We start from the raw sequence: 11,764 nt of genomic DNA, 5'->3' as shown, positions 1-11,764 counted from the left end.
GGGAGCTGGGTTCTGCAGCGAGCCTGGTGCTCGCTCTTGCCAGCAGCAGGTCTGAGCTGGTGCAGCTCCTGCTGCTCCTGCCAAGGGGCGAAGGTGCTGTGGGGGAAAGGGGCATTAGTCAGGTGTGCATTGCCAAAGCCTGCTGCCCAATTAATTACATGCTTTAAAACCAAACCGAAACAAAACAAAAAACCAACCCAAAATCTCTTAGTGTGACTGGGATTGTAAGTCTAAATGTCCTGTGCCTCTGGTAGGGGTTTGTTTTTGTCTCCAGCTTATAATTTGTTTGCCTAACTTCAGTTCATCTCAAATTTAACAGGTTTAGACAGGAACAGCCGTGCAAAAGGAGCAAACATTCTGACTGAGCATCCACTCCCTGCTCATTTGAGGGCTGGGAATGCTGTAGCTCAGGTTTCTGCTTGTTATAATGATGCTCTCTCACAACTTCTGTGGTTTGTCTAGTGAGGCCCTTGGCCACAGTAACAAGGAAGTGGATCCTTTGCGTGCCGGAAAGAGGAGTTCAGTTTCTATGACCATCTCCTCCTTTTTCGCTTTGGAAACTTAAAGCACTGCTAGCACAAAATGGTTGTAATTTAATAATGGATTTTGTTTTCGTGACAGCCTCAGTGTCCTGGAGCTTCTGATTCTCCAAGCGTTTCCCCTCAGTCCTCTGGCAGACCCAACGCAGGAAGCCATCAGCTTCCTCGCGGCTATATTCCAATTCCTGTGATCCATGAGAACATCCAGCGTCAGCCAACGCAAGGCTACCACCAGGCACAGAAGACACACTACCCTGCCCAGCAGAGCGAATACCAAGCCCACCAGCCAGTGTTCCACAAAATCCAACCAGAGGAGAGGGAGCCTAAGGCGGCGCGAGCGCAGTCTCCGTTCAGGGTGTCTCAGAGGGGCTCTGCGAGCCGTGAAAGTTCCCCGGCCAGAGTCACCACCCAGATACAGCCCCCAGCTCCCATCAGAGTGCAGACAGTTGTGGACAGACCCCAGGTACGTAGAAACGGGGAAGGGAATTTCTTCTGGGTATTTTGTTCAGTGAGGCTAGAGCTGAAATATCACCTTGTACTAACAGGCACATGAAAGCACACAAAGCAGTCACCATTCCTGCATTTAAACCAGCTGAGAGACACTGAGGTGATGCCAGCAGCAAGTTGCCTTTCACCTGTCAGGACTGCAGTCTTTGGATCACTGAAATATGATTTAACACATGATTTGATTTTTCCTCTCATCAGAGTATAATTTGGTGTAATTACACTGAGGTCACTGATGTTGCATGATGTTTGTGAGAAGAAAATCAGGTCTGCAGGATTTGCAGCATCTGTGTAAATACGCCTTGCTGATGTCTCAGAACCATTTAGGATAGCATCAGATGCACAAAGTAATTTCAGTTACAAAGAAAGAGGATCAGCAAAACCTAGTCTTGGAGCTTTTTATCCTTCCTACATGAAGCACGTGCTCTTGCTTCTAGAACATGTTGCTCCTTGAACATTTTTGCTATGTTAAAATTCCTATTAAAGTTAAAGACTACTGGGAATTTGATGACTGTGTGTAGAAGTGGGGTATGTATAAAAACAAGCCTTGGTTTCCTCTCTGGAGAGATTTCCTGTTGAAAATTACAGGAACAGAATAAGGTTAATATTTTTGAAAACCCAGGTACTAGCATAAAACAAGGAAGAACTTGGATTTAATGGCATATCCTAGGTTATAATGCTGATTTATTTTTATGGGTGAGGATTTGAGCTCCCTAATAAATTTTTACATTTAATAGGTAAAGCAGTAACATGTGGTCAGTGTAGGCCATTTCCTTATTTGCTTTAAATATAAATGTAGGTATTCAGCCATCTAAATCTGTGAGATCTGGATCTAGTACCTTTCCAAAATCACTGTCTGTGTGCAATAAGTGAAGGAAGCGGCAGGGGAAGGAAAACACAGATCTCAAGAATACCTGTTTCCTGCTAAGATTTCAAAATTAATCTCAGTTTCAAGAGATTTCTTATTTAATGACTTGTTAGATCTTTAGTAATCCCAGGGATTGTCTCTAATCTCTACAGTTAATGAGATTGACATAGTAACCTCTGCACATAAATACTCTGAAGATATAATTGGTAAAGATAAGCACTAGCAAAAAAAGGAATGTCCTGAAAACAGGAATGGATGAGGATAGTCCAAAATGTGATTAAAACTTAGAAAAGTAATTAGGTTTTCCAGAACCACCAGCTCTCAGTGACACACTGAGGATGAAATCTTGACTGTGCTGCAGTCAGCTGTAACAAATCTGACTTTAGTCAGGTGAGGGCTTTGCTGTAAGGTCCCATTTTACAAAACTGCTTGTATGGCTGATTTTAGTGAGCATGGACAGGATTTGGTGGGTTGAAGTTTAATGTCTTTGAAAGTCAGCGGGTGCTTGCAACCTGCAATAGCTTGAAAACAAGAACTGAACTCTTCAGTACAGCGCTTGCTTGCAGTAAACACAAACTAGTAAAGCTCAGCAGTGCACGGGAGAGAGAAATCATTTGGCCTGTGCGAAAGTTGCTCTTCTAGAAGTACAGAAAAAGGGATGTTGTTACTTGGTCTGTAGAAGAAAATAAGGAGCATTGTTCATTGTGTCTCAACACAAACTTGCCTTCCTCACCAGGTTTCTCAGCAGCAAGTCCCACCTCAAGAGCCACCAAGACCACCCCCGCCACCTGAAATCAAACCTGAAAACAAGGCAGTCCCACCACCCGAAGCTGAGGTGCCGTCGTCATATATCCCGATTCAGGTCACCCACCAAGAACCAGATCCTAAATTGCCACCCCAGAAGGCTCCAGCCACAGCAGAGAAAGCTGATAAAAAGGTTCCCTGCCCAGCTAAGATGGCTCCCCCTCAGGAAGGGCCTCCTCCTGAAGAAGCGGCCGCACCGAAGACGATGGAAATGGGAGAACCTCAAAAGCATCCTGGTGTTCTGAAAGTGGAGGCAATTCTGGAGAAAGTACAAATGCTTGAGCAGGCAGTCGACTCCTTTGAAGGCAAGAAAACTGACAAAAAATACTTGATGATAGAAGAGTATTTGACCAAAGAGTTGCTAGCCCTAGACTCAGTGGACCCTGAGGGTCGTGCGGATGTGCGCCAGGCCAGGAGGGATGGTGTAAGGAAGGTCCAGAACATTTTGGAAAGACTTGAGCAGAAAGCAGAAGATGTCCCAGAACCTGTTCAAGTTGATGGACTTGAGCCAAATTTGCCAGAGCCTAAGCCACCACAGGAAATCATGGAGATTGAACCTGTGGTAGTCAAGAGCAAGGGAGACACCAGTAATAAAGATGCTAAAGAGCAAACCAAAATGGAAAGACATCAGCCTGAAACTAAGGAAGAAGTGTTTACCAATCTCACCACTACGACAAACACATCTAATAATCCAACTGAACCATAGCCACATGCTGAGATTAAAATCTCTCAGACTTCATAACTTAAAGTGTGTTTAAGTGAATTTTAAGTTGCATGCATTTCCAGAGCTCTTTTCAACTGGTTTTTAATCAACATAGCAGCTTGGGACACGGTAAACACTTCGGGGGGAAGGAGGGGGTTAGAAAGAAAGTAATGCATTTATCCTTTATTCTTACACTATGTAAAAGACATGTTTCAAAAATAAACCCTGTACATTAATGGCTTTTAGATCAGCTAAGTGGGGGGAAAAAAAACCAACAAACCAACCAACCAACTACTTCAGGGTTAATATTGATGCGTGTTGTTTAGGGTGTATTCTTTTGCAGGTGATTTTTGTAAAATCAGTGGCCTGCACTGTCAGAATACCAGTCCTTCTAGAAGTATAGCCACTCTTAACAGTAATGTTTTTATTTTTAATGTTCACAGTTGGGCACTTTAATGATGGATAGAAAGTGTGTAAGAAATTGTAGGGATATTTATATGTGTGCAGGACTTCAATGCTTTATTTTAAGAGGGAAATAAAATAATATAGAAGCCTAATTTAGTCTTGTGATTTTGTAAACTGGAAATGTAAGGGCAGTAACTGGTTTCAAATACACTTTTTTAAACATAGAGATTTCTTTAGAACACCATTGCAGTTGAAGTCTGACAGCTGCTTTCTTGTCAAGACCAAAATGTGCATTTCTTCATTCACTTGCTCCCTTTTAATGTCATTGCTGTATCATGTATGTGAACTGAGGAAAGAATTTGGCTTATTATTCCCTTTTTTTTTCCTTTTGTTTGCCCTACCCCTTGCCCCAGGAGTCACTAACAGAAATGTTTATAACATTTAGAAATTGTTGTCTTACAGAAATTTGCTTTACAGCATCTTAACTTGTTCTGTGAAGTCATTAATCTTCTACTAACAGCTGCGTCTGAATTTCCAGCCGAGCACACTTTGTGTTCATAGAGCCAATATGTTGAAGAGGTAGTCCTCTCGTTTTGGGAAGAGTTCAAGCAATCCTTTGTGGTTGTTCTAAGTGGTTAGCAACTTACACTTAAGCCAGGGATCTAAAACGTGTTTCAGCTACCTCCATGTAAAATGAAAGCAGCAGAGTCAGACCAGTGCAGAATGAACACGAGGGAGGAAGGAGTGCTAACCAGACCTAACTCCAGAAGTTACCTTTGACTTGCATTTGTGAAATGGACAAATCTGGTTTTACCTGATAGCATGTTTACAGCCTATGAAGAAAAATTTTGAATACAGCTGCTCAAGGCAATTGATTACCTATTAAATTACATTCTGAATCATGAGATTAAATTAAAAAATAAGTTTAAACCTGTCTGGAAGTCTGGTTTTAAGAGGCAGGTTAAGAGTGGTCATCTAAAGCTGTCACTCTATTCTAAAATAACAATATAGCATGTAAATTGTAGTGCAACAAGTATTGCGAAATAATTGGATTGTGAACTGATGGCTTAGTTGTAGGTAGAAGGTTGATGCTTCCTTTAGTTTCATTTTGATAGTCAACATCACCATGTAAGAACACAGAATGTCTTATAGTCATGGGGCTACTCGAGCTTTTGGAGCAGCATTGTGAGCATTCTAGCAGGAGAGGTGTGAAAGTTCATCCGCCTGCATAATTCTTGTGTGAACTCACTGCAGTGACAGGCTCCTCCTGCAGGGTTACATTGTGGCTGAGGACACCCGTCTCTGGCCTCATGGAACAAAAATACTTCAATTGAGGGAAATCAGCTATGGGTTTTTACCATTAAGCTGTAGGCAGGGTCTCTGGGAGGCATGAGGCCCTGTTTCTTTCTGTTTTTTTTTCTCAGAAGCCCGCTAAAGTAATTCAGTCAAAAATACCTCATTAACTGAGAGGGCAGTGTGGAAATTCAGTCTTAAAAACATGCCATTTACAGGAAGTTAAATAGCCACTGTCCGCTGCCAGCGGAGCCTGATTCATCTTACACTCTCCAATGTTGGTCAGAGTAGGTGGAGTAGAATCTAATTACAACTTTGGTTTTTTTAAAGAAGCAAAGCTAGAAGTAGAGTTACACTCTGCTAAGTGGTACTTTAAAAGCTGATTATTAAAGTCAGTGATACTAATGCAGAATTAGGTACCACTCAAAATGAAGCAAGGTTTCATGATCTGGCCTAATAAGGGAAAGTGCATTTGGCTGCCCTGGAGCTGCCTAGCTGGAAGACTCTTGCTCTGAGTCATAGTCTCTCTTTGTTTTCTCTGTTGCTCAAGAGTAAACTACACCCAGCTCAGCATATATGTCTTGACACATCAGCATAGCTACAAATTCTGCATACGAGCTGGGAGGAGGGAGTAGCAAAGGAGCAAGCAGGTGAAGATTGTCACCCATTCCCTGTAAGCTTCTGACCTGCTCCTTGCAGAGCCTGCTGGCTTCACTGCATTGGTACCAGTGATGTGGGTAGCTGGCAGAGGAGAGGGAAAGCTTCCTTTGTTAGCTTGCACCTCTGCAGTACGGAACTAGCTGCTCTGTGGCTTGACCCTGGGTGACTAACTGTGGAAACCTGTCTTTGAAACTCAGGTAGAAAGTAATTAGGGCTTTAATACTAGCAATAAGAAGTGCATTAGCTGGCATTACTTTTCAAATGCAGCCACATACAAGGAACAGCAAATATGCTGTGGAATGCAAGGTGCTCAAATGTACATGCTGCATTTGCAGAAGCCATTCTTAAAAAAATGAAAATAGCCCAAAGATTTTAATGAAATAAAAATAAAGGTGCCTATTATTCATTTTGAGTAAATGTCATGTATTTAATTTATTCAAGAATCACATAATCCCCAAATCAGTCGAAGACACTGTTTGAACTCATTTAAAAGAAGCCAGAGGGTTATGAAAAGCCTGTAAACAGAATCACAGTAAAAGCTTAGGCTATTTTCTGATTGCACTATCTTGTCCAGCTAGTGATATTTTAAATGCCAGTAGTGGCCTGTTCTCTATATTTAAACTATCACAGCAGTGGGGCATTGTGTTTCCTATAAATATAGCATTTTGGCTATTTGCACACTGCCAGATCATGCCATACCCCAGGGAAGGGGCAGCAGGTAGTTCCATTGCCCCCAGGAGCGTGCTAGGACAGACCTGGCACTCTGGTGACCAGTTCCTCCCTTTTGCAAGTGGCAGGTACAAGCCCTTCACATTTTAGTGTGTTTAACTTCCGGCGCTGTGTTAGCTCAGCTGTGTTTGCAGACGAGTTGGGGAAGGAGAGGAGTACGAGTGAAACTCCACCAGGAGGCAGGAAAGCAACACAGCACAGTTTGTAGAGGGAGGTTGTTCCCCTGCACTCCAGTGGCAGTGAAAGTCAGGCTAGGAAAGCCCTTGTCTCAGTGTCCTCGGGGAGAATCCCACATGGCACGTTGTACTTCTTAAAATGATAGCTGAAATAATAATAATAAAAAAGCTGGTGGCTGCCATATAGCTGCTGAAGAGGATGAAGGCTAATTAGGGTATGTTTATGAGAAGATTTTAATTTGCTATCTTTTCAGTCTTCCTCCTTAGATGTGCATGTGCTGATCTTTTTAAACGTGCAGGTAGTGAAATAAAAGGTGCTGCTGTGTCATGAAGGGCAGTAAACGTGAGGGTGAAATGGGCTTAAAGGACAGTACCTGCTGGGCTTCTGGTCCTGTTGTGTCCAAGTAACAAAATGCAAGTGTCTTATGAAAATAATATTGAAATCATTAGCTCTAAATATTTAATATCAGACTAATCTTTGTTTTCATTACAAAAGCTAATATTGATTAATAACATAGTTGTTTTTTTTTTTCACAGAAGCAAATCCAGCCCTTTTGGGCTTATTTTTGGGTTTATGTAAAGGAGGGATTAGCTTTAGAAAAAACTGATGTGAGCTCAGTAGTGCTGGCTGTAGCATACAGATTGGAACCATACATTAACTACAAAATAGGATTTGTTGGAGCCCTAACCTAAATATTAAGACTCAAAATCCTAATTTCCCTGGATATATAATATTGTCATTAATGAAATACAAACACAGTCATTTTAGCATTAGATACAATGATCTTGGCACTTTCACCTTCTGTTTATGTGGGTGGGAGTATTGGAGAATGGTATGTGGGAAATCCACATGAACTCATCTGTTTAAACCACTTTTCTTTTAAGACAAAGCATTTTCTTAAAGATAAATGGGTGACACTAAGGTCCATTAGCCTTGCTGCACAAAGGAAGACCCTCTTACATTGTATAATTTGGATTTCCTAGCTCTACATGAACAACACATTGATAGTATTGGATATGCTGTTAGTCTACACTCCATGGACCACTAAGTGAATGTGCACAGTCTGTCCATGCTTTGTAATACTAGATAAAAATGTATGCCAGCCAGTGTAATCCAAAGCCAGAGTTATTTTAAGATGGGCAAGAAGCTGTTTACAAAGCAGTGGAATGTACCAATTCTCAGTCAAACAATTTTTCAGAATTTATAAATCAGCAATTTAAGAAACAAAGAGGGTGAAAGTGAGAGGCTGCTTTTGTTGTTGCCTACCAGAATTTTCACGGCTGTCTCCAGAAGCTGGGAATCTGCAGGAAGGGAAGATGTCCAGCCTTCAGTATCCATTTGCCCATGCACCAGCAAACTGCAGGACAAGCAGAAGATCTCATGTTAAATTTTAGATTATCAAAAGTGCATTTGCCATGCATACAAGAATTCCAAAGGGCACCAGTCCGTAAAGTCACGCTTCACATTTCAGAGTTGAATTTGCACTAATGGGTAATGTTGTTGGAAGGCCTGTGAAAAGGCTGGAGCCTGAACAGACATGAAGAGAAAGAGCAGCTTCTCCTAATGTGAGGTGGTACCTTTCTAGGAATGAGGTGAGCAGGCAAGGACACGTTAACAAACTTGGACACGTTGCTGCTTCTGTTACACCTACTCAGAGGATGGAAGATCTGTTTGCAGGGCTGTTCAGCTGCCTTCACAAATATCAAATTAATTTTAAGAAATGAGGGGTTATCTTAGTTTTAAAACAGTACAAGAAATACCCTGAATTTAGCAACAAAGGGGTACAGAACTTTGTCTGGCTTTACTGTGTTTCTGAGGCACCTGACAGTGAACAGATCAGGTTTGCAGAAGCATCGACGTGGATTACGTGAAGCCCCGATTTACTGCTGTGCATCATGCAGTGAACTTTGAGTTCCCATCTGCTTTTGTCCTGTCAGGGAAGCTCAGCTCCTCCCATCTGCAGAAATGAGCAGCGTTTGGAATAATTCTCTTGTGCATTTCCCAGAGGGCTGGCAGGCAGATGATGTGCCTTTTCTGCAGCCCCTGTCGATCTGTGGCAGAGAATGAGGAGTCAGGAGTCTCTCTTGCCCCCCCAAGTGTCCAGCTCAGAGTGTAAAATCTGTTAGAGCCATAACATCTAACCCACTGCAAGTTTTTCTGTTTTATTTGAATAAAATTGTGATTAAACCAAGGAAAACCTAAAGCAGTGTTGCCCATCAGCCAAAAATACGGAGATTTTTCCTCCCAAAGCACTGATAAAATGATAACACATACCCCTAGTTAAGCATTTCAGTAGGTGTCATCTTTCCTGCTCTCATCAACTGCTTTCCAACTACCATGAAACCTCTTTCTTCCTCTCAATACCTTTTAGGAAAGGGTGAGATAGAGCAGATTTGCACGTGAAGATTTCTCGTAACAATTTAGAGAATAAAAGTTGTGAGTTCAACTCTTATCTCTCCAATTAATGGATCTTGACTGTCAGCTATTAAATGAAAATGTTCACCAAAATTTCTGCATGCCCTTAGACCTGGAATAAAGCCAAGTCTTAAGATGGAACATGCCTGGAAGTATGAGGACAATGATGAAGGTAGCTGTAATTCAATCCAAATTGTACTTCTCTCCACCCAAAATATTGAAATCCTATGATGTACTTTAAAACTTTGCAATTTTGTACTTTTGAAATATGCAAGCATCTGCAAAAGGTGCTGAAAATGCACAGAAGCACCACCAACTTTTAAATGGCTTTATTTAAGTATTTTATTCAGTTCTGAAGGTTATGCAAAGAAAGTGCATCCTGATGTGGACTAAATCTTTTATATCAGAGATATTTTACCATTCTTACCACCACCTTTAATATGCTACTTGGAAAAAAACCCTATCAGGAATGAAATTTAACTATATGGGTATGTTAGATTACACTGAATAAAGGTTATAAGGTAGAAAGGGTTGTATAACAATATCATAAACAAATACTGCTGCCTAGGAACAGCAGGCATAGACACATTAAAGTATTTAAGGTACCTTAAATATTAACTACCTAGCAACAAGTCCCTGATTACTTCAAGGAAAATATGCACTACTAGGGAAGGCAGAAATCACAGCAATCATTATTATTATTACACTTTTTATTTTTGCAGTAACGATTAGACACATCACTCTTGTTACGTAACATACAATTACATCCATAGAGAATCCCTGCCTTAAATAGTTTATGCTTGACTACACGAAGAAACAATCTGTGGCTATGAAATTACAGGATACGTATTGACAGAGCTGAGAAACTGTCTCACTGCATCACCAAGCTCTACATCTTCCTCGGATCTCCAGTGTGACCACACCAGCTCCCTGAGGTCCCTGTTCCTGCTCCGGTGCTTGCAGTCACAGTGCAGGAGAATGGAATCTGAGTCATGCCACAGGACGTCATTTGGCAAGAGAAGCAGCCCAGGCTGCGAGTCTCCTTCCCGTGACGTCGTCTGTTGCCTAACGTCCCTGAGTGCTGCTCTGGTAGGGCCGACCCTCCGAGCTCCCGGGTTACAGCCCGGCGCCGCTCAGCCCTCCTGCGCCACCGCTCCGTGTCCCGGGCACGCCAACCCCAGGGCAGAGTCTCCTCCCATGCTGTTCCTACAGCAGCAGACAGGAATGGTTTCTGGCAATAGTTAAACCTTCTCATCTTGCGTGTGTTCATTACAGCAGGGAGTAGGCATGCTCACACGCTGTGTGGCAGGCTCTAGCAGGTGCCTACATTCCTGTGATTTTTTTTAAGGCTTAGAAAAGGTGCCAGGTTAATGCAGGTTTGCAGGGTGTTGGACACCTTGGGTTCCTGCACTTCTAGTTGGAACAAAAAGCTGGGCTACTTTCAGATTTGGCTCCCAAACTAGGAGAAAATGAATCAGCCCGTTACAAAATCAGGCCCTATATAATATTCCGTCAGAAAAGGTTCACAGCTTTTACTGATTCACTTGAATTTGTAGTTCTAGTGAGTGAGGAATGTGGAAATTAGCCAGTCTTTATTATTTGTGAATGTGTATTGAGCATTCTTCTGATAAACCATTACTTCAGTTCTTTACAATAAGTCATGCTTTCATGTTTTTGTCAGTTCTTGAAAAATACACTAGGGCATAACTTACAGAGGTATTTTCAGGCACCTGGCTCAGCTGGGGAAAGAGCCAAGAGGTACAAAGTGCCCCTTTTATCCTGATGGCTTCTCAGCTTCAGGAAACACTGCTAGGGCAGACTCGGACACCAATTTAGTGCATGCAGAGAAGGGTCATGAGAGAAGAAAAGTTCATGGTGTTGGTTCTGGTTGCTTAGAGAGTGATGTGTACCTTAGGATCACCACTCCAAGCAAATTAGATTGTCTTAATTCCATTAAAATAAAACGTTCTCAGATTTTTGGAGGCTTTAAGCATTTCCTTTTGTAATTGATTGATTCAGATTTTGTACCATCCAAGCTCCTTAGTTTAGAGGGTGAATTCTCCCAGTGTCACATGGTGATAATTTTGCTTTTGGTCCCTAAGTTTTTGGTCCCTAAGGTTTATTTTTTTTTTAAGGAGAACTCTGCACGAGTCTCCAGTAGTTGCTGATAAATCCTGAGCCATCAGTGGAATCCACTCCTGACACATCCTGTAACACTCCTCTCATGCAGGGGCAGGAAAGTCAGGGAGCTTCTGGCACTTACCATTTCCCCCGCTCTCCCCAGTGGATTTTCTGTCTCAAAGATTGCATAGCTGAAGCCTCCTTTGTTGCCAGAAGTTGGAACAGAATCTGAGTGCATTTATGTAAGTGATGGATGAAGAAAAGGCTGATTTCTGTGCAAGTTCATGTGGACATTTCAGGTGTGCCTCAAGCAAGCTATGTGCAGAAGGCGCCTCTTGGCAAAACCAAGCTCTGAGTATCTTTCAAATTTCAAATATAAAGAACTGAAGTTACTTGGGCTTGAACCAAGAAACATGTTTCTGACTAACTTTATTTGGCACGTGGTGCTCTGATGAAGGCAAAATCCCATCAGTGGAAGAAATTAACAATGTTAGGAAATGGTAATTTAGCATTTATCATGCAGCCAACAGTTCCATAAAGAAACCA

General features: G+C 42.0%; 1 protein-coding gene across 1 annotated transcript; it reads left to right on the top strand.

Moving 5' to 3' along the window:
* Positions 1 to 621: 621 nt before the first annotated feature.
* On the top strand, positions 622 to 3,975 carry BAG3 (BCL2-associated athanogene 3; the record flags this gene model as incomplete). The annotated part of the gene is made up of 2 exons (XM_008943832.1): positions 622 to 1,002; positions 2,648 to 3,975. Coding segments are annotated over 2 exons (1,155 nt in total), but the record flags the coding sequence as incomplete, so codon positions are not given.
* Between the last annotated feature and the right edge of the window lie 7,789 nt (positions 3,976 to 11,764).

The sequence above is a fragment of the Merops nubicus genome, unplaced genomic scaffold (genome assembly GCF_000691845.1).
Source record: "Merops nubicus isolate BGI_N331 unplaced genomic scaffold, ASM69184v1 scaffold44760, whole genome shotgun sequence".
Classification (NCBI taxonomy): domain Eukaryota; kingdom Metazoa; phylum Chordata; class Aves; order Coraciiformes; family Meropidae; genus Merops; species Merops nubicus.
Note: the sequence above shows the minus strand (reverse complement) of the source record. Positions and strands in the feature narration are given on the sequence as shown.